The sequence below is a fragment of the Pleurodeles waltl genome, chromosome 6 (assembly GCF_031143425.1).
Source record: "Pleurodeles waltl isolate 20211129_DDA chromosome 6, aPleWal1.hap1.20221129, whole genome shotgun sequence".
In the NCBI taxonomy this organism is placed as follows: domain Eukaryota; kingdom Metazoa; phylum Chordata; class Amphibia; order Caudata; family Salamandridae; genus Pleurodeles; species Pleurodeles waltl.
Window position 1 is genome coordinate 228,364,789 of NC_090445.1, and position 23,153 is coordinate 228,387,941.

The 23,153-nt window shown below is 43.7% G+C and overlaps 1 protein-coding gene across 1 annotated transcript in view; it reads right to left on the minus strand.

Moving 5' to 3' along the window:
- LOC138301517 (myosin light chain kinase, smooth muscle-like) overlaps window positions 1–23,153 on the minus strand; it is a 326,421-nt gene that overhangs the window by 98,218 nt on the left and 205,050 nt on the right. The window contains exons 11-12 of the mRNA XM_069242031.1: window positions 22,386–22,583; window positions 18,570–18,770 (exon numbers count right to left, since the gene is read on the minus strand). Of these exons, the coding sequence (XP_069098132.1) occupies window positions 18,570–18,770; window positions 22,386–22,583 (399 nt within the window). The remainder of the gene's footprint in view (window positions 1–18,569; window positions 18,771–22,385; window positions 22,584–23,153) is intronic.

Consider the following 23,153-nt stretch of genomic DNA (forward strand, 5'->3'; position numbering starts at 1 on the left):
ATCAGTGGGATTCGGGGTTATAACTTCATGCTTCATATTTGCCCCCACTTTAAAATGTTTGTGATTTCTCATTTGCACTCTTTAGTTTTAAACAACTGAGAAGAAGCACTAATAGGTTATTGTACAGTACTCATACAATAATTTTATCGTATACAATTTCCTGGTAATAATAAAACACAGAGACAATATAAGGATAGGGGTGTTCGAGAATGAATTAGACCAGACCTGATCTCATTGTTAGCGCTAGGACATATATGCATGTGCAAATAAATAAATATGCCAGTAGGTAGTTATAGTTACCATCTAGTTTCCATAGGAAGAGCATTTTTTGGTTTTGCCAATAACTTTGGCTACGCTTAACAAATCTTCATGAAACTGTTGAAACGTATACTTTAGTCAGTTCAGCTGCTCTCTTGAAAGTTTTGGGGTGATCCGTCAAGATGGGGCCAAGAAAAAGGGGTAGTCCCAAAACTCATTTTCCCCATGGGGATTTTCAAACACAACTACATTCCGAACTGCAAAACTGAATTACACCAAATTTGGCAGAAAGAGGGCTTTTTGTGATTTGGTGTAAATCTGTTCAGTAATTTTGGAGATATTAGTGTTTTAAAAATATAGATATCTAGGCATGTGGATAATCCACGGATTCAACTGTCCTGGTGCTGATATCTGATTGGCTGCCAGCACCTTAACAAGGAAGTGTTGGCAGCCATCTTGGGACTCTACTTCAGCAGAGTCCCACAAAAAAAAAAAAAAAAAATAAGTGGGAAGGGCCAGGGTATGATCACCCTGAGCCCCTAGCGTTGGTGTAGGGGTCCCACAAGGACACTGCCAGGGCAAAAAAGCATTTTCACACCCTTTTCTTTTATTTTGCCCCTGGGTGGGCCAGGGGCATTGGGGACCTCAAATGGGAGGGGGCACATAGGACCCCCTTCCTAGAGCTTGTATTAGGCCAGGGACAGCCACCTCCCTTGGCGATCTCAGATGAATATGGAGGGGAGCCGCCTGGCATCCCGCACCCCAGGGACTGCCACCTCCCCAGGGCAAAAAAATAATTTGATATAAGGGAGGCCCATATGGCCTCCCCCAGAGCCCCAGGACCCGCCACCTCCCCAGGGTAAATGTGATATGAACGCAGGGGGGCCTATGTGCCCACCCCCTGCAGCCCAGGGGACTGCCATCTCCTTGGGGCTGAAAACAAATAGTGAAGGGGCAGTCCGTCGTGGACTCCTGGCTCCAGGGACCACCACCTCCCCGGGGCGGTTTAGCATTGGAGGGCCCCCCTCATGGAGCCAATAGTGGCCCTGTGGACCATCACCCCTCAGGGCCAGCTCCTGCTATGTCCCGGGGTGCCCACCCCGGGACATAGCTGTTTGCTATGACTTGGCAGAAGCTTCAACAGCTCTCGCCAAGTCAGAGGAAACACTCTGCTTCCAGCAGACAAAAGTTGTCAAAGTGCTCCCACCAGCTGGATAGAGAGGTTACCTCAGCTTCCCTGCCTGCAAGATATGGGCAGAAAAACGGAGGAAATTATTGTTTTTGAAGACAGGGAGCTGCATGTTTAGCAGCTCCCTGTGTGCAAAAGCAGTGCCGACTCACGTAGGAGGCAGAGAGCTAGCTGGGACCACGGGGGCCTTCAGGTGGCCCCTTCCCCCATTGATTAGGGGTGATGGGGGTCCCCAGGACTGAAAACGGCCACGGGAGGGGGCTAAGCAGCACCCTCTTCATGGTTCTCCCTTTAAATTGCTCTGAGTATGCAAATCACCTGGAAGCTGTGCCCGCTTTGCCTCGCACCATCTACCTTAGTAGTATGGATGTGTTTTTCCCCCCTTTTTCCAGGATGATGGACAGTTGCCCAAAGGGCCCGCCAGTTCGTTTCTTGCCAATTTTGAGGGTGCGTTCGAGGAATATGAAGACATCTCCAAAACACATAGAAGCACTTACTTTATACTGATAAGAGAAAGGATCCTGGTTTGGTGAAGATTTATTCTTTGTAGGCCTCCCTACAGGAGGATTCATTTTATCACAGAATTCTGGAGAAAGATGCACATGGAAAAATCACATTGCCAAACACACACAAGGTCACTGGAGACATTTCCTTGTGCTCCGTTAAGCAGCTGTAGTGTGGAATACATACTAGACATTTACCCAAGGAGGCAGAAAGAACTCCACTTGGGTAGATATTTTATGAACATCTGTGGGAATCTTGAGGGCTAGAAGGGCAGGTGAGGTTTCTTTGTGGCCAAGTCACTCACACGCCCACACAGACACCCACTCACAGATGCACTACGACTCATGCACCCACTCGCGCACCACCTTAGAGACTCATGCACCAACTCTCAGGCCCACTTAAAAACATACGCTCACAGATCCACTCTCACACCCACTGTCACATCAAGAGACATCCTCTTACACATACGTTCACACCCAGACACTCTCACACCCACATCGACCCTCTGACACCCACTCTTATACCCAGACAGACAAGAATTTCACATCCAGACACACCCTCTCACACCTTTTCTCACACTCACAGAGGCAGGCCATGCAACCAGCTCCCTCCGCACACATCCAGCGTTGGATTATGTGATTGTGGGGTGGAAGGGGGTTGCCGCAGGGACTAGCAGCAGGCCAGGCTCTGCAGCCATCACCCACCACACACGCTCAAAGACAGTGCACAGTGTTGGTTGGATGAATGTATAGTAAAGAAAATTACTTATAGTATTAAAGATTACTTTATGTAATTACTTTACATTAAAAAACCTTAGAAATTTACAGAAGAAACAGGGACGTTATAGTTACGAAACCGAAGGTACACACACACTAAAAAAAAAGAAGATAAAATAATAATAATATATATTTCCTCCTAAAAAACAAAGGTTACAGGGACGTTATAGTTAGATTCTGAATTTACTTGCACAAAACCTGGAGAAATTCAGCAGTTATAGTTATAATTATTTCAAGTAACTATAACGTGCAGCCTAAGGCAACTATAACTCGCACCCTGTCATGCACTGCTAATTACCTTAGATATTTATTACAGCACTCATGACAACTTCTATAACATCAATAAAAATAGCAATGAAACATTAGAAGTCAAGGTATTGAAAGAAAAACAGTAACTGTAATGTCCCTGTAAAGTTTGTTTTTTTAAGTGAATATATATATATATATATATATATATATATATATATATATATATATATGTGTATCTATACACACAAACATTGAAAAAAACAAAAGGTGACAGGGACGTTATAGTTAGGAAATAGAATTTTACAAAACATAGCAATGCACATAAAATATCAAAAGATGGAACAAAGTTAGAAAATCACCAGTTATAGTTTGCTGAACTATATTAGAACTTGTGCCCTAATGTAACTATAACTCGTGCCCTCGCCATGCACAGTTTTATCCCCAATAACTTTACTGCAAATATTACATTGATATTATCAATGATGTTATCAATTATGTCATGAGTGTTGTAATATGTGGGGTAATTAGCAGTGCATGGCGAGGGCACAAGTTATAGTTACTTCAGCTAACCATAACTGGTTTTGTGCGAGTAAATTCAGATTCTAACTTTAACCTCCCTCTTACCTTTGTTTTTAAGGGAATTTCTATGTCTTTTAATTCTATTTCCTACCTATAAAGTCTCTGTAACCTTCGTTTTACTTTTGAATTTCTAAGTTTTATTTAAATTACTTCACGTTAAACCAACCACAGCCGTGCATGGTCTTCGGCTGTGCGTAGCTGACGTTGGTCGCAGGTCTTGCACCAATCCCCTACAAGCATCAACTCCGGCACCACTAACATCCTTCAGGCATGAGTGGTGGGGGTTGATAGCAGGGCCTGTGGCCTGCCCCCTATAAGCTACCAAGCTATGCATGGCCTTCAGCCATGCGTGGTGGAGGTTGGCTGCCGTACCTGACCTACAGTCAGGCCCTGCAGCCAACCCCTTAAAAGCACCAGACGCTGCTGCCATGCATGGCTTTTGCCAAACACAAAAAAAGGGGGGGGGGGTTAAAAATACTCTAACACACTTGCCTTGGTCCTGGGGTTCCCCTGGGACCATGGCAGGACCAAAAATATATATATATATATATATATATATATATATATATATATATATATTTTTTAGTGCGTTCTCACATGCTTCTTATTAATTTTGCCTTTGGGTGGGCCAGGTCCTGGGGTCAGACCAATATAATAATTAAGGATGGTGACGCACAAGACCCCCCTTCTAGAGCTTTTAGAAAACCCCTGGACCACAGGCCTACCACAAAAAAAAGAAAAAAAAAAAAAAGAAGAAGAAGGAGGTTTGCGGGTGGGGGGCAGCATGCTGAAACCGCCCCCAGGCCCTGGGGGCCACCACCACCCATGGGCAACAGATTAAAAATAGTTGGGGGCCAAGCAGACCCTTCTGGGCCCACCACCTCCCTGGAGATAGATAAGAAAAAGTGTTGAGGGGGGGCCACAGGAACCACCACCCTATGGGGACACCAACTCCCACAGGCCAGCCCTTACAGTAAAAAAAAAAAAAAAAAAAAAAAAAAAAAAAAAAAGGGGGGCCATGTGGCCGGCTCTTGTGACCTCCTAAGGTGCCTACCCTCTGGAGGTAGATGTTTGGTTTTGCCTGGCAGAAGTTGTGACAGCTCCCACAAAGCAAAAGCAAACACTCCACTCCCAGCAAGCGGGAGCATTAAAACTTCTCCCGCTTGCTGGGAGCAGGGTTGTCATCTCTTTCCATGCCCGCTGTCATGGCTCCAGGTGCAAAGGGGGGTGCAACCCCCTCCTTTTTTCTGCATGACGGGCCCAAGGGGAGGTGGTGTCCCCGGGGCTATATATGTCCCAGGAGGGGTGCCATGTGGCGGTGGTGGCGGCGGTGGCGCGCGGGGCCAGGGAGTCCACGCGGACCCACTCTTTAAATTTGATTAGGGCCCAGGAAGGTGGTGGTCCTTGAGTCCTTGGGGGGGGGGGGGGAGGGGGCGCATGCCTCCCAACTATATTTCTAATGTAGCCCCAGAGAGGTGTTAGCCCCTGGGGGGGGTCCACGTGCCTCCCTAACAATTTGAATTTGTTGCCTTGGGGAGGTGGTCGTTCCCATGCCCAGGAAGGTCCACGCAGCCCCGTGTAGGTTTAGTGATTAGAGCCCCCAGGAGGTGGTGGTCCCTGGGGCTTCTAGAAGCCGTAAAGGGGGCCCGTGCACCCCCCTTCTTTTTAATTAGATTGTGAATGCCCCAGAGACCTGGTCCAACCAGTGGCAAAAAATTAATTAGAAGCGCAGGAGATCATGCTTTTTTTTTTTTTTCCTCCTCAGCAAAATCTGTGTATCCACCCACAGATTTTCCTGAAAGATTTAAAAAAAAAAAAAAAAAAAAAAAAAATTAGCCCAGGACAAAGATGAGTGGGTTAGGATATTCCAACCCTGTCCCCTTTTCTTTTTTTGGCCAATCACATCGCTGCACGACATCTGGAGAATTCGCAAAGTGTTTGTGCCTCTAGATATACAATTTATTTCTTTAAATATCTCAGAAACTAATGAATGGATTTACACCAAATCACCAAAAAGGGAGCCATCTGGACCAAAAGCTACCACTCTGCCAAATTTAGTGTAATGCCATCCAGCGGTTCAGGCAACACTTGTGTCTAAAATCCCTATGGAAATTAACATCGAAAACACACATTATTGTTAAACCCCACCCCCCAGGAAGATCGTTTTTTGTTTTGCTAGTAACTTTGACACTGTTTGACAAACAAATCTGCATGAAACTTTCTAAAAAACATATACATTTCATCCATCTCTGCTTCTTCATAGAAAGTTTTACACTCCTCCTTCAAGTGGGGTCCAGAAAGAAGGGTGTTCCAAAATGTTGATTTTCCATGTTAACTTCCCGAGAAAGCTTTGCTCACCAATGCAGAAAAAAAATGGCAGAATGTAAGTACACCAAATTTGGCAGAAAATTTTAACCATACTCAGACAGGTGGGCATGAAGGGGTTAAAAGTGAGGTATATCTGGATAGTTGGTCTGGTTGTATTCCTGCAGTTCTGAAAATAAAAAAAATAGGGCCTTCTGATTGGCTAAGCAAGATTTTTCCCTTGTCTGCCATTTCGGTACCGTATCATGGGACCGGTCCTAGATGAAGGCTGTGCACAGCAGGGGGTTGGACAGCTGCAGTCAGGTTGGGTGCAGGGCCTGGCTGTAGACCTGTACAGTGATTTTAGATGGCCGCAACAGGACCAGGGAGTTGGGTGGCTGCAGAGAGGTTGGGCAAGGCCCTGCAGTAAAAGACCCCCTCCCCACACCCTCCCACCTGCATACGGCCAAAGGACCTGTACGTCAAGGGCATTGGCTCTAGGTTGCCCGATCAAAAACAAATAAAAGAAATTCACTGCAAAACCAAATGTTAAAGTGAAGTTATAGCTAGGCATGGTAATATGATCTTAGCTCACATAAAAATAAAAAACAGAAATTCTCTGAAAATAAAACGTTTAAGTGACTTTTAGGTGTTAAATTTAGGTAAAAAACAATTGTTTAACATTTACCAGCTATGGTTTACCGAGTTAACTATAACATGTGCCAATGCCATTGCACTGCTTATATTACCTCACTCATGTTAAATGATATCATTGATGACATGAACGTTTACACTGAAGTTACACAGCAGAGTTATTGCGTGTACATTATGACAGTCATGAGTTGTTACTTGGGTGTCCGTATGACAGTACTTTCCAACCTCACACATGTCGCCAACCAATGTAATTGGGCACTAAAGTCAGGTAACTCAATATAACAACAAAACCTATGGTTGCAAATGTGCTGTCCCCGTTATAAATTGGTTAGCCCAGATCGTTATCCACAAATTATGGGATGGAGGTAGAGCAACAGCTTTACTAACAGCATCATCACATTCAATTCCTCTGCGACAGTCGCACACCCCACACCTGGTTGTACCACAATGGCAAGACTGAATAGTACGAACTTCTGATAAGAATGTAGTGCTCTGCTCTACCTGCACATTTGAAGGTACAGAGACCTGAACCTGTGCCACAACCACATCAGGTGCGAGTAGTAAAGTTTCTTTGCATTCTGGTACTTGATGTTTTACGTTTGTTTATGACTAACCCGGGACAACAGATATCAGTCTGCAAAAAAAAAAAAAAAAAAAGAAACTGGACCGAATCTTGAATGGATTACAGAACCATCCACTTAATACTTAACGTTTTGGCTGTGTGCCGCTCAGACAATATGCAAAGCATGTACAGCATACAAGATTTGCAACTACTAAATTATATAAAACACCACAAACTGAAATGTCATTTGGGGTTCAAACAATATGCGTTTTCACCTAATTCAATTGCCCTAATTTTACCTTCTTTAATTTCTAAAGAATAACATTTTTAGTCTGACAAACAAAGATTCAGGGCCTCATTACGATGCTGACGGTCTTGAGACCTCCAGCCTTGTGGTAGCGGTCGGACCGCCGCACTCCTGCCAGTCTGACTGCCACATTATGACCCTGGGGGTTGGACCACCAGGGGACCACAGTCCTTGCCAGGAACACTGTTTCCAATGGGATAACGGCGATCGGACTCGTGGTCAGCCATGGCAGTGCTGAGTTTAGCACCGCCATGCTGATCACGAGTCCCCTTTCCACCAGCCTTTTCATGACGGTTTAACCACCATGAAAAGGAAGTGCTGGGGGCCACGTGGGGGCCCTGCACTGCCCACAACTACATTGTGGGAAGTGCAGCCCCCCTCCCCGCCCAGCACCCTTGGAATGCGCACAGTCTGCATTGTAATATGACTGTGGGTGAGGTCATCGGGTTGACGATGATCTCATCCCCGTGAGTTTCACGGTTGGCTCGCCCAACCCCAAACTCGAAAACAGGCCGTCAAATCTGTGTGCAGTAGGTTAAAGACATATCTGCTAGTGGCATTCAACCCATAGAGCTGTTCACATTTGAAAAGGAGCGGGGTGCACTGCTAAGATACAAATCTTTATTTTTAGATCTATATGTCATTGCAGTACTTCAGTACCGGACTATGAATTACCTTGATGTTCGAAAAATATGCCGGATCTCAATAATGCCACCTTCCCTCACCATTGAAACTGACATTTACCATTTTAAAGTCTTTGTATGGCATGAACACAAGCCTACTCACTCTATTGTTCAGTGGTTCAGGCAAAGGCCCGTAATTCAGTCATTATGCTTACTGTATTATATCTAAACGTATTCAAATGTGACAACACAGGAGAAAACATTTCAGATAGTGCTTTAGGTCGGACAATGGGTTGAAAGAGCACTCTACAAATCAGCATACACAATAACATCAGCTGAACCCAGAAATGTTAAGTTACACTGTCAGAGGCAAGTAGTTATTGGAGTCTTTTTTTGGTCTTTGGGATTCTGCTTCTTATAGTCCTGTGTTCTAAAAGGACTACATATTACTCGCACTAGACATGGCAATAGGAGATTTAGCATTAATATAATTTTGATCAAAGTCGATTAATATCTTTCTGATGCTAAGGTAGGTTCTATCAGCAAAGATCTTGTCAAACAGCTTCCACCCTAGAGGTGCACCTCAGCCCATTCTTCTTTTGAGTAATGCCTTTACCCAAAATATTTAAAAACTATCCAAATCTCTCAATTTCTTTTTCCTTCCCTTCTTCAGGAAGGTGATAGAAAGCTGCATAGCTACTTAGCTTTAATTTCACATCATGTAAACAACCTTGTAGACACCTTCCAGCCTGGCTTCTGACACGGTTACAGAACAGAAATTGTCCTTTGGCAAATTGTCAATAACTCAATTTGAATCCTTGACTCCTGCAAGTCCTATTTCTTTTCCACGATCTTTCAGACAACTTGTATACAGCCAACCATCATGCCTGGATCAACATTTTGAAAAATTGAGAAGACATTGAGGGAGTAGTCCTTGACTGATTAATCTAACATTTGATGAGCCAGTCACTAGTAGCAAATACTGGGAACTCTTTCTCCAATAAAGTAAGTTTATAACAAGGAGTTCCATAAGGCCCAATTCCCTCTCACACCCTGTTCAACATTTAGCGAGAACATCTAGGCGAGATTCTCAGTAGCTCTGGGTTGTTCTACCACCTGTGTGAGTATAACAATCAGATCTACCTGAAGAGCTCATCACCTGACGACATCCTCCTTTTCAACATCCCGGCAAGATTCCATAAATGACATCTATCTTCAATCTCAAACTCTACCCTGCTAAAACTGAATTCATTTTAATCTCACCAAGGAAATGCAATTTTTCGGTCAATGAGTGGATTGAATCCTTTTCTGACCTGGTTTGCAAACTGGCCATCGTAGAGAACACTGAGGTGGTCATTCTGACTTCGGCGGTATTTTCCTTAGACCGCTGAAGCCGCGGGCGCATTCCAACTGCCATATTACGAGTACTGAAGGATTTCCACCACAATTTGGGCAGAAATCCTCCAGTAGTCGTGCTGGCGGTCGGAGGCACAGAGGCGGTTTCACCACCAGCCCCACCCTGCCACAAGGACACTGACAGCTGTATTACGACCTGTAATACGGCCTGGTGGTGTCCTGATGGCCAGGCACTGCCGGATCCCATCCCCTCAGGGAGGAGCACCTCATCAAACGAGGTAAGTGTCTTCCTCAAAGGGAGAGTGTGTGAATGGATGTGTGTGTGTGTGTGTGTGTAATAAATAGGGGGGTAGGAGGGGAGTGTGTGCGTGCATGTCTGTGTGTAAATGTGGTGATGCGTGTGTGGGTAAATGTGAATGCTGGGACGGGGTGCATGTATGTAGACAGGGGTGAGGGTTGTGTGCGTATGTATGTTGGGAAAATGAGGGCGTGGGAGATGGAGTGTGTATGCGTGTCAACAGAGGTGAATGTAGTGAGTGCGTGTGTGAGTGGGGGTGTAGTGCGTGTATGGATTTGGGGGTTGTTGCATGTGTGTGTGCCTGAGTGTAAGGGTGCTGTGAGTGAGTGTGTGTCAGGGTGTGCGTGCATGTATGCGGGGGGATGGGAATGTTGTAAGGGAAGGGGGAGGGGGATTCATCTACCGGTGACAGGAATGCAAATTCCTGAGGCTGGAAGCCTTTCCACCAGGGATTACGTGGCGCCACAAATTCCTGGCAGAAAGGGGACCCCTGATACTGCCAGTGGTACTGGGTGGACGCCGGGTCGGAGATACTCACGTCTGGCCCAGCAGGTCCAACCACCCTACCAGTAGGAACGGGTAAATGGTGGTTTGGCAACAGGTGAGCACAACACACTGCTCTTTCTTCTAAGCCTACATAACACCCTGGTACTAACTACACGTCACTAGGCGACTGCTGGTTAGAAGTGGGACCCATCAACAACTCCTAACCACACCACAGCATCAGGGACAAAGGGTGCCAAAATATCAAATCTCCAATTTGGGACTGTGAGTGCCCTCGAGCCCTGCAGACAGACTGTTTTTTCCTAGAAGCTCCGAGGCTCCAATGTCCCAAAAAGTGAAACCACACCAATTTTCTGGCCCGATCCTGAATCGGTTTGAAAACCCTGAGAACATACAGTTGAAAAAAGGCTTTAAAATATAATTGCAGTTGCGCCCTGAAATCAGACTTTAAAAGCTTGTGCCACAACCCTTGCCTCACTGTAGTCCATCCACGCACACTACAGTAGCATTACCTCCGAGAAGAAACTCAAACTCCCCTTTTCCGAATCCCACGGCACACAACACCCAACTAAAAAGCGCCTCTAGCAAATTGCTTAGTACAGATAAACAACGTAGTCTCTACATCCACCAACTTAACTAGATGCTCGCCTACCCTGCTGATTAACATTAGAATTCCACAGAAGGCGGTGCTCCCGGGGGAGAGTAGGGCTGGAGGGGGGGGATTCGGTCAAAGAAAAACTGGGATTTACCCACCCGGACCGTTACGGCTAGGGCAGTCAGTACAAGTCAGGCCAGCACGCAGGACCCAGTCTGTCAGGAATGGTGGTGTCCCTATCAGCCAGCCCGCCTCTATGAGAGAGAACCTGGAGGCAGCGCTACACCCCTCACCAGGGATTAATTTGTATAAGAATGACCGCCAGTGTCCAAAGCTCGGCTCCGGCAGTGCTACTAAAAATCGGCGATCCGAACACCAAGGCTGAGTTTTGTTGAATTCAGTTCTTGCCCCTTTAATCAACTACCAGACACTACAGCCCATTTATCTCGCTCTTGCGGCCCAAGCGTTTCCTCTTACTGCACGCTTTTAAGTTTCCTCTGTATCCCTTCTTCCCAGTTTGTTTTTTATCTCTTGCTCGCCGCAACTATCTGATGGACAAATAAGTAGCGGTCCCCCAAAAATGAGTACCGATGGCCCCCACTGGCAACCGCCGGATCAGATTAAACACTGCAGGCCCATTAACTGCCTTAGAGAGCCCCACCCTCTCCGTCCATCCCGTAATTGTACCACTCCCTCCATAGTCGCAGGAGCGCGTCCCCACTGACCTCTACCCCCTGCTCGGCTCCTACCGGATCCAGTCTCTACAGCTCACTTCTGCTTTGATGCTATTTGTTTCCATTTTCTGAGGCGCAGCTGACTGGCTCCGCCTAGGGTTGCCGGGTTACCAAAGGTAACCGTGGTTTCACCGTCCTCCTGCCCTGAAATCCTCTGCTGGCAGTGCAAGCGCAGCCAGTTGTAAAGGACGAAAACACTGCGCCACTAACTTCCCGGGCCAAGCCGGTGTGCAAAGTCCAGCCACTATAATCTAATCTGACTGACTCGGACCCAGCTGTGCCAACCTTTCAATAGCGCCAAAACAGCCACTGATTCCTCCCGCTCTAAGCACCGGAGGGTAGCGAAACTCCCTTTCCACTTCAGGGCCGCAGAGGGCAAAAAAATAACAAACCCCGCCAGCAAACGCGCCCTTACTTCAGCGGTACTGCAAACGTGCTACAGAGTGTTTCGCGTCATGCAGTAGCGGTATACAGATCACACTTTAAAAAGCAGGCAGCAAAATCTGTTAAAAGATGACGCTACGAGTCGAAGAGGCTATAAACCCCGTGTCGTAAAAAAGAAGCTGCTAGAAGGCCCCATGTCAGCTGTGGGGAGTTCAGACAGGCGCGGCGTTTTAGCTTACATCGCGTTGCTTTATGGTACACGTAGTTTCGATTCAATCATTATGTGTGCAAGACTGCGAGTACCAGAAGGCAACTCTCCATTGCTCCTTGTGTAAAATCATATGCAATCTGGGCCTTGGACCTGTTCCATTTTAATCACCACTTAAAAAGCCTGGTAACCTAAATGCCATTTCATCTACAGTACACGTACAGCACTGTTCCGCGCCTCAGCCGAATACATGTCGAAAACCTTCCCCAGGTTTCAGTCTTCTATAACACAGGGAGCTGCACTTGCCATCACGTGGACCAGGGCCAAAGCTCCCAGTGTTTACCCAGCCATGAGAAACAGCTGTGATTTCCTAATGGCCCCGCTCACCTGCGCGTGTCCTGAGTCTGCAAACAGATCAACAGGCGAGCTAGAGCAGGAAATACATATTTTACATCTTGTGTGTAAGGAAATGTGTGCTGCAGTCACTACTGTAACGCAAGTGTGTGTGAGACACAGCACAGTGCTGCTGCCTATCTATCCTGTGTGTGAGGATCGAGTTTTTGTAGCTCTTGGCTATGTAGTGCCGCACTTGTGATGTAACAAGCTACGGGCACTACCACTGAGCTTGAGAGTGCGAGGGGCTTGAAAGTTCACACCCCTGCCGCATTCTGTTTCATGTAGTGACCGTCAGTTCACATGGTCAGAACGAAATAATTAGGGTGTGGTAGGCGGGTGCGGTCTCTTGGGAGCGGAGCTTGGTAGAGGAACCTTGCCGCCGTCACTGCCCACATGCAAATTACCACGTGCCTGAGAATTCATTAGGCGTGCATGTCATGATATGCAGCGTGACATCACAGCCTGCTAGACAGCGTAGGTCCTGTCTGTTGCAAGATGCATCTTCAGCTCACAGTGGGCTTTAAGCCCAATCAATGCTCAGTTCACTCTTGCTATCTTTTTTGTCACTGTAATTTCCTTGCTTCTTATTCATTAGCTGTGGTGGGCTTTACTTCCCAGCTTTTAGCTGCCTGTAGGCAGAAGCCTGCTGTAGATGGCAGTGCATTGAGTGGGATGAAAAAGATGGTTGTGGTGGAATCACTAAAAGGAGCACCGCATAGGTAATTCAATTTTCCCAGGTCCATGTGTGATGTGGCACTCCAGTCCAGGTTTTTTCTTTGAGTTCTGGAGATTGTAGGCCTGTTTGTTTCGTATTTATTTCCTTGTTTATGTCTTTATAAAACAAGACTACAAAATTCAAAAGAAAAAAAACTGGACTGGAGCAGCACATCATGGGTGGACCTTGGAAATGTGGCACCAATGCGTTTAAAACATGTGAACTACAATCCTGTGCTTTACACAGCATCCTACCTGGTATTTAGGTGCCTCTTTGTGAGTCTCTGCTATTGTATCCAGACATGTCACACAACAACAAACATGCCTAAAACAAGCCAGACCTATGGGCTTTGTGAGTGCTTGTTAACAGCTTGATACAAACAAGTAACAATAATTTAAAAACAATTAGAATTGGTAATTATAAATGGTACATACATGGCCATCACTCTGTGAGCATTGGAGAGAGGCAAAGGACTGAACGAGCAATTAAACTGAATACTGTTAAGGCCCACTGACTCATATTGCCTTCAGCCTCGGCTCCAAAGCTCTCAACCCTGCCCTGCAGTGAATACCATCCCACAGCCAGAAGTCACCCGGACACCTAAAAACAACTCTGCTCACATGTACCATACAAGCAATGGAAAACTCAATAGCTCAGCCTTTTTAGAGCAGAAACTTCTTTACTTTTCCAGTACTTAGCAAAGTCAATTCCATTACGAACAGCACTAAATGGAAGAGTTTCTACAAATGTTAACAAATATAAAATGTTTACTTATGTAAAATATACAATGCATATAAAGTACTATAGTGAGAAAACAATTGGCTAAGCCAATAGGTCCCAAAGGAAAGCTATATTGTTTTTGCGGTGCTTGTTTTCCCACTGAAGTACAGAACGGCAGAGCGCCTTTCAGGTGGACTGGTGTACAGGAATTAGAAGATGTATGCATGTGTTATTTCTATGCAGAGGAGCCCTCTAGAGTTCAAGGGAAGCATACAGTCAACAAGTGATAGGAGAGGTAGCTGGATTCTGGGAGCACAAGGGTACTATTACTGTACCACACTTACCTCACACACAACACCCAACAGAACAAGTTAAACAAAGTCTCACACTGTCATACAAACAAGACCTAGAGTTGGTTATCACAAAGCCATCAACCACGTTCAATACCAAGCAATAAACCCACTAGACAGACTTTATCAGACACTTCCAACCCATTTCCCCAATTACACTTACCTGGCTGTCATAGAAGTTCCAACAGAACAAACCACCTTACAAGCCATATGAGCCCATCATGTCCAGATATGGTAATAACCGGCTAGTGAAGCCAGTCTAGAGAACAGAGAGCCGTTTACACAGGCGAGCAATGGACACCAGTGTATAGAAACAGCTGCAAAGTGCACTGGCACAGGCATTCACACACGCGATACACTCCAAAGACTACTCATAGGGTCAGGCACATTATATTTTACTCCGTAACAAATAGGAATAATTATTAAATAATACATTGGGCAAACTAATCTTCACTAATAAAAACAACCAAACCCAAACAGTCAATGAAAATCCCAGAACTTAATGTAAACGGTTGCCGGACTCTGTAAGCGCTACTGTGCCATACAAACCAAACATGTGTGCAACGCAAACACTGGTGAGATAGCACAACATGAAATAATAGGAGTGCAAGCTTCCCTCACACATAAAACTCTTAGGGCATAAACAGCAGCAAGCTTTCCTCGCTCACAAGACAGGTACAGAAGAACGTACACCCACGGTCGGACTGGCCTGTACTGCAGCCTGTCAGAGGGCTGGTCTGACAGGTCAGTGTGTGGGCCAGTATTTGCTGTTGATCTCCCTGATATTACCATAAACATTGCCTGCAGCATCACAAATGCATGCAAGCCCTTATACCTTACAAAACACATATATAGACTGTCTTTACTGTTTTTCCAAGTTCAAAACTTTTAGTTATCTGATTTGCCAATGGTAGGGTGACCAGACAGGTCAGACATAAAAGAAGGATTAAAGACAATACTGTCACTTTTATATCTGGCCTGTCCTGTTTTTTTTCGTAGCTTTGTGAATGTGTACCTATACATGTGTGTGTGTGTGTGTGTGTGTGTATGTACACACACACACACACAAACACACACACATCAACAAGACTACATATATAAAATTAGCTATGTCTTGACCTCCCACCCTGCACCCCAACCACCTCTCTCTGCTCCCCACTCTGTCTCTCTACTGGGAGCAGACAGGGGCTGTGTTGCCTGACAATAACAGATAAAATGCTTACATTATTTCATACTTTGTAGGCCTCTTTAGTTTATGCTTTCCTAGATGATCTGACCTTTCTCCCAAAAACCGGGACAGTTATTTAATAACCTGACCTTTGCCCCAAAAACCAGGACATTTATTTGAAATTAAGAGAAGCGTTGGGACACCGGGACACCGGGCCTCTAAAAACCGGGACTGTCCGGGGAAATCCGGGACGTGTGGTCACTCTAGCCAATGTGGCCTCTTATTTGGGTGCCTGGGCCAACTTTCTGCCCCAGTCTGACACTGCGAGCATCAGGAGTACGAGCACACTCACATGTGCGTGCAGGCAACAGCAGTGCGAGCTTCCCTCACACAGATCTTTGTGAGCATAAACAGCAGCAGTGTGGGCTTGCCTCGCTCACAGAAGTGGTAGAGGAGGGCGCAGTGGCTTAACAAAGGCTCCCGCAGCCCCCGCCATGCCGGGGAGGGGGGTGTTGGAGGTGATTGTCTCGAGCTCCTCGGGCCCCTATCAGTAGACAGGCCTGAGTCCGGAGAAGGCGCCAATGGGAGGACGTGCCCTCAGGAGTACAAACATTACAGGTGTAACACAGGCTGCAACAGTACATGTTTTCCTCACTCTCACTGCACGGTACAGTAGAGGTGCACGATTTCACAAGCTAGAACATCCCGGACAGTGCCAGGACTGGGTTTCTTCACACAAAACAAAAGCAGAGGCAGTGCAATTTCTCTCACGAGTGCAACGCGGCACATTACAGGTTACAATAGTGCAAGCTTCCGTCACACGCAGCCCGAGTTTACCCGAGTGACCGCCATGGCAGGGGCCCCCTAGCGTAGAGGACGAAATACCATGATGGCGGTGAGGACGGACACGCACAGCGACCCGGGAAATTTAGGGGCAGAACCTCTTCTTAGCATTTCAAACTTAGCTGAGTTTACAAATGGAACACATTGCCTGGTGAGATTAGCTCAGTATTATTAAAAGTATGCGTTGAATTCCCCTTCAATATAGGGACAAGCATCAACACATGCTGCCTTGAAGCACTTCCCACATGGAGCCAGGGGCGTTTTATGTATCAACTGATGTATGCAGTTGCGGCCTCTTAAACTACCTCACGATATTCGTGGGTGCTTGATTTAGCACGATTGGGTCATGTTAATTTCAGTCAGTTCTTGTTATCGACTCATAAATCTTTCAAAAAATAACATGTTTGAACAAGAAGTGATCACCGAGTCAAACATTCATAGGCAGCAGATCAGTTTCTGCGTTTAAAGGTAATTCATTTTACTTTAGTTATTGTTCTGAAACAGTCTGCCGCAGGCTTCTTCGGAGGAGGAGCGGGTAGGGAAGGTGAAACGTTTCAAGAAAGGTTGAGGTTACAAACGTGAAGGCTCCTCGGAGTCAAGACATCAGCTGATGCTAGGTGCAAAATCTTGTAAGAACATGGGAAGGTTTCAGGTCTCTACTGAGCTTTCCTGGTCTTCTTCGGGCCGCAGGAGCATGGAGATGGGTTCCGCAGGGTAAAGCACAGAGCTTGTAGGTTGCTATCCTCAAAATGTTCCTATCGTACCAACAGAGGTAGAGTAAGCCTAGGGTAGTCAACCAGAGGCTTCTGGACTCTGGCACAGCACTTTGGCTGGGGACACAATATGCAAGGGTAGCTAACCTGAGGCTTCTGGATGAATGGCATAGCACTTTGACTGGGGACAGAATATTCAAGGGTAGCTAACCTGAGGCTTCTGGATGAATGGCACAGCACTTTGACTGGGGACAGAGTATTCAAGGGTAGCTAACCTGAGGCTTCTGGGTGGCTGACATGGCACTCTGGATGGGGACAGAGTACGCAGATGATAATGTCTAGTACAGGACAATGTTGGCTTTATTCAGTGATACTGCCAAGTCCTCCTGACCACCACAGACAATAGTATGGGCAAGTTTATTCTGGTGAGTGCTGCTAACCAAATAGGAGCTTAATCATGTTAATAGTAATCCACTAACCACACAAGTAGAAATTAGTTGGGTGAATAGGGTTTTATGATCAGTAAATGTATTCCTCCCAGTAATTCTGCAGGATAAGCAATCTAGTTCTTCATTATAATTCTGAGACTTCAGTTGTAGTAGTGTCAGAGGGAATGGGTGAATTCATCACATTCACAGAGTTTGCACTTGATATGTGTCGTCAGAGTCGAGTGTAGGGATGTGCATTCCATAGTACTTGGGAATGATGGGTGTCTTAGATGGGAAGGCACAAGGAATCTACTATCATAGAGACCATTGCACCAACGGTGAGTCAGGAATTCCTTGTAGAAACCAAATTGTCTGGGCTTTGAGGAAGCTCAGGCACAGTTCACATCAAGAATTTGGTCCTTTTGTCTGCATTATTTAACAATCCAACATCTACCAAGTGCTGCGTCCGAACATATAACTTTTTATTCTAATGATGTGACAAATGTGTTGTTAAATGCTTCAGCACATTCTTGGGTGCATCCACAACCATCATCCTTCCGTCAGCACTAACCCATGGAGTTTAGCAGAATTTATAGCATACGCATTAATAAACAGTTGCCTATACAACATAATTCCAGGTACTGAAGTGACATATTCCAAATATAAAGGACAAAGGAGTCTGGATTCTTAAAACATTCTCTCTATTCCTTACTTTGTGTTTTATTGTATAGCAATTACAACTGGATTTTAGAAATGCTTGAGTTATTTTTCAAAAGTAGGCGGAGGTATTGCCTCAAATATTCACTAGTTTGCAGTGTCATGGATACTAAGTAGCTAGATATGAACGTTTGGTTCATATTTGAACATGGGCATTGTATGTGTATGATTACAGGCAGGAATTGTGCATTAAGTATAACAACATTTGCAACTCAACTTCCATCAGAAAATTGACTTCTTCATTTATATTTTTTCTTTTGTCGTCAAATAGACCTATTGACAAGTGACATTGCTTGTAATTGCGCCACATTGCTTGTACTTCTGAATTCACCCCACATGTATAATTGCAAAGGGCAATCAAGCAACTTTCAACCGGTGTCTGGTGTATTATGTACTTTAGGATTTACATAAAGCCAATATAAAGAAGTTGTTTACCTGGACTGGTGGATGCACTGACCGGGGAAGGAAGGTACATGGAGGAATCGTCTTCAGAAACACCATCAGGGGCGTGCTCTGGAGAGAGGATCTCTTCTGGTATGGTCGCAGTGTGCTCTACTCCTCGCGAAGGACTGTTTGTACCTGTTGGATCTATCTTGGTGGTGGTGGCGGCACTGATCGTTAATTCGCTTTCTGTCGCTAAAATATACAGGAAGCATCACATTTAGGCAGAGTTTTTTACAGTGGAAAGCGAGTAACCCATAATCTTCTGTGTGCTGGTAGTGGTGAGTTATAGAAATAATCAGCAGATACCTGACATCAGCAGCATCTACATAATATGATAGCTGACAAGGTGCATCAGATCCACCCAATCACCTCATTCAGTTCTTACCACATCTTATTAATATCTGTGTTGTCAATTTCCTTGGGGCAGAGTTTGTAAAAATACCATTATCTCTTACACTGTCTCCATGACTCTACTCCTTGCTTCTGGCCCATCCACCGATTGCAATATGTGAATTCCCCCTCTTTCATTTGTAGTGCCTCTGTCTCGCCATGAGAAATGTCTGTGTGGTGAGAGGGTATGCATGTCTAACGCACCTCCAAAGGTGGCCTGTGAAGCAGTGGATGACTCTCCCAGAGTGATGGCACTTTTTGTTTATTTAGCCAGTGTTGGTAACCTCTGTGATTGGGAATGGTCTACACAACTAGGTTCAGGTTTGTTACTGAGTCCACAAATGCCACAGAACATTTAACTTCTGAGGTGGAGGGATAGGATTTTATTGGGACACACCAAATATTTCTAATATTTCATGAGATAAAGCAGCTAAATGAGGATTAGAGAAAATTATTCTAGAAGGGCAACTACAGTGGAGTATAAAAGAGGTTGGTTGGAGAAAGGATAAACAGCTTTTTTGCAGGAAAATTCAGCAGTGTAGAACAAATTTACCTGGCTGTTTTGATACTAAGGAGCTAGTCACAAACCGAATTCTATAGTACATTTAGTAGTACTGCAATAGTACTACTAAGGTACTACAAAATGCTGTTCACAAATCTACATGCAGAGGTCACTGCCCCGCCTTTCCTATCTTTTATGTGCAGCGATATCTATCCCGACTGTGGAGATTTCTGCACACGTACCCCTATGTTTTAACAGTAAATGTCGGAGTGACAGGGGAATAGCTGTAAATGAGGACTACTTACTACTAAAGTAGAGGGGTTTAGGGAGGGGTAATAAAGTGTTAAAGAAGCGGAGGGGAGGGGTTCAGGGAAAGGTAGGGAAGGGTTTTAGAGAGGGTTATTCACCCACCCACAAAAGAGTAAGCCTACTACTAGCCACAAAATACACTTCTGCAAATATTATAGAAAAAAGAACCCAAAACAGCTATAATGTACGCCACCTCAGAGTAAGTTCAGCACCACGCATGGCCACTCATAAGTACTGCAACACCCTTTCATAGAAAACAATGGAGATATGGACTTAAAATAAAACCGCATAGGAAATAATGTTCAAATACATTTAAATATTTAAACGTTTTTTTAAAAAAGTATACATTTATTTTAATTTTAAAAAGCAATTTAATTAACACATAAATATGATTTTATTTAAAAAAAATACATTTAAAATTGTTAAAAAAATGAACATAACTTCAAAAAATAAAGTAATTGCATTCATTTAATTTAATTCAATATACAACTTTTAGTAATTTGTAATACATTATAAATAAATATAAACATTTTAATTTAAGTGGTTATGTTTTTAAAAGTAAATCTTTAAAAAATAATTGTATATACTTAAATTAAGTAAAGTTTAATCAATAATGCTGTAGGTTTTTTAAAACAGTCTACATTTAAAATTGATACATAAAATTAATTTAAAGAAAATTCTAACCTATAAATATTTTAAATACTTTTTTGAGTAAAGTCACTAATAGTATGAACTTTACATGCGTTATATATGACATTTTTTTCAAACTCCATTCCCTATTTAAAGGGGCGGTAACATGCAAGTTTACATTTTTAGTAACCTTACAATCGTAAGTGATGACTAGTTCAAAGTAGTAGAGTTACTAAAAAGTGTAAGAGTAAGCTTACACTTTCAGATTGTCTCACTTCTAAGTTTCCCATGGTGAATAGGTCCCTATATTAGTAAAGCAGTCACTATCCACTGATTTGACCAAAGTTCATTGCAACGTCATGCCAATTTTTACTTAGGTTTGTCATGGAGGTTGCTTTTGGAAGTTAACTGAGGGTTCAGTCATAACGGCCAAATGAAGTACGGTGTTACAGCATAAAGGTCTGTTGCTTCTTCAGGCCCTTAACTGAGTGAAAGAGCACAAATGAGTTACTACAGAAAGATGAAGTAGCTTCAGGATTAATGTGTTCCTATTTCTGAAGACTAACTTTATTGCTATTTGCTGTGTTTTTGTAGAATATCAACATTAATCTGGGGAGAAATGTAAATTACACTACCGTAATTTGGGAATTTCGCATTATGCTTGTTAAGCAAAATTCCTGAAATTGTCATTAGGCCACTTCAGGTAATTATGCACCATTCACAGTAAACAAAATCCAGCGAACGCACAATTCATGGTAAAGCTTTACAGAAAAACCAGGGAAAAAACAGAACGCAAGGGGCTGTTGTAAGCAGTGCTTTTGTTTTTTTTGCACCTTTTGTTTAGTGCAGAATGCATTCTTTTGCATCAAAAATTGACGAGAGGATATATTTGGTGCTAAAATATATCTCCAAATGACTGATTTGCAGTTTTCATAATTACGTGTAATTTCGCCACAATTCTGCATAATTGCGCAAAACAAAACTACGCAAATTACACACACCTATAATCAACAAGGAATTCAATTTAATCGAAAGCTGTTTTGAGGATGAAATGTATTATTTATAACTGTTCATTTCTAGAATTCAAAAAATACTAGAAAAACCTATCAATGATTGTTGGGGGCCAGAGGTAGCCTATGTGTATAACTGGCTTTGCTAGATGACTGAAATAGTGCAAGATATATAGAATTATTTTTAAAAAGATGGATGTGTATAACTTGCTGTTTTGATAGTGTAATAGAGATAAAATCAGATAAAAATTGATTGATAAATATGTGAAAACAAATAAATCATTATAAAGGAACCTACTGCAATTGAAATAAAGAAGATCAAAACGAAATAAAAAAGTAAACAGTGGGTACATGCATTTTTCGTGAATAATGATTCCATAATTTTAACGGGTTAAAGTTAGAGTTGGGGTAGGGAGAGGATTCAGGGTAGGGAGGGAGTTGCTTGAAGGGCTAGAGTTGTCATTATAGGGATGGTAATGGTTAGGGGTTAATGGTTGAGGTTTTGGGTGAAAGGTATACATTTTCATTAGGCTAAGGGTTAGGTTTGTGATTAGGGTTAAGGTTTGGGAAAGGCTTTGTATTAGAAACACGTTTTAAGTCAGAACTAATTTTGTTCTTGTTCTTCTATGCTAAGTTAAGGTTATGTGTAGGGTTATGCCACTGGTTATCGTGACGTGAGATCGTTATTAGAGTTGAGGATATCATGAGCCTGTTGTCAAGCATTTTGTTCATACTAGTACTCTTCGCAATAGTTTTCATATGCATGTAAACTTAATGTAAAGTGCATTTTTCTTATCACAAGGGGCAGAGTTGAATGGTATTAACTGCACCTAGTAATTACAGAGTGAGTTAAATACCTCACACTTTGTTAAATCCAGTAAGTCAAATCTGCTAGAATTTAACAGGGGAAAAGTGTAAAGTATTTAATTTTGGATTTATAAAACAGATATAAACAAAGGGCTTTACCAAGAGTTGTGGATGCACTGGATGAGGAAGAGTGATAAACTGAGACATCAGTTTTGGCAACAACATCATCTACATGGTCTGGGGAGTGGACTGCTGCTGACACAGTTGGGGTGTGCTCTGTTGCTACTTTAGGATAGACTGTACCCGCTGTAGTCTTCTTCGAGATGAAAGCATTGCCTGGGGATTCTCTGTCCATCACTGAAAGAAGGAAGAAGTAACATATTTATGCATGGTCCTTTAGACTGGAAAGCAAAATAATTTGGTATCCATCATACAGTGTTACTCTGTGTTCATACGTCCCATGTTCCCAACAGTACTCTCTTGCTATAGTATCTCTGGGAGTTGTAAGGGGACAGTAGTGGTCAGAGCTTTTATAGAATATGATAGCAGAAAAATCCAGTCATATCCAGCAAATTTGCCCAATTCTATCCTTAACACACAGATGAAGATAACGTTCCATATTTACCATTGCTTGTTCAATCCAATTATCATAGGATTCAGGAATTCCTTTAAAGCAAAATAGATTAGCTTACATTTAACTACATCTGTATTGAATTATAGGTCTCGAGTTTTACATTTGCTTTGAGTTTTACCTCTGTACTGACTTTTAGCTCTTAAGTCTTTTGTGTATTGTTTTTAATTTCCCTTATCTCAAATTGTAAATATGTCTCCTTCAAGCTTGACAACACAAGTGGATAATCAGATTGGGAGGGTGTTTTAGCCGAGCTGGCACCTAGGAGGTTGGGGAATTAGGAGGGAACGTGGGGT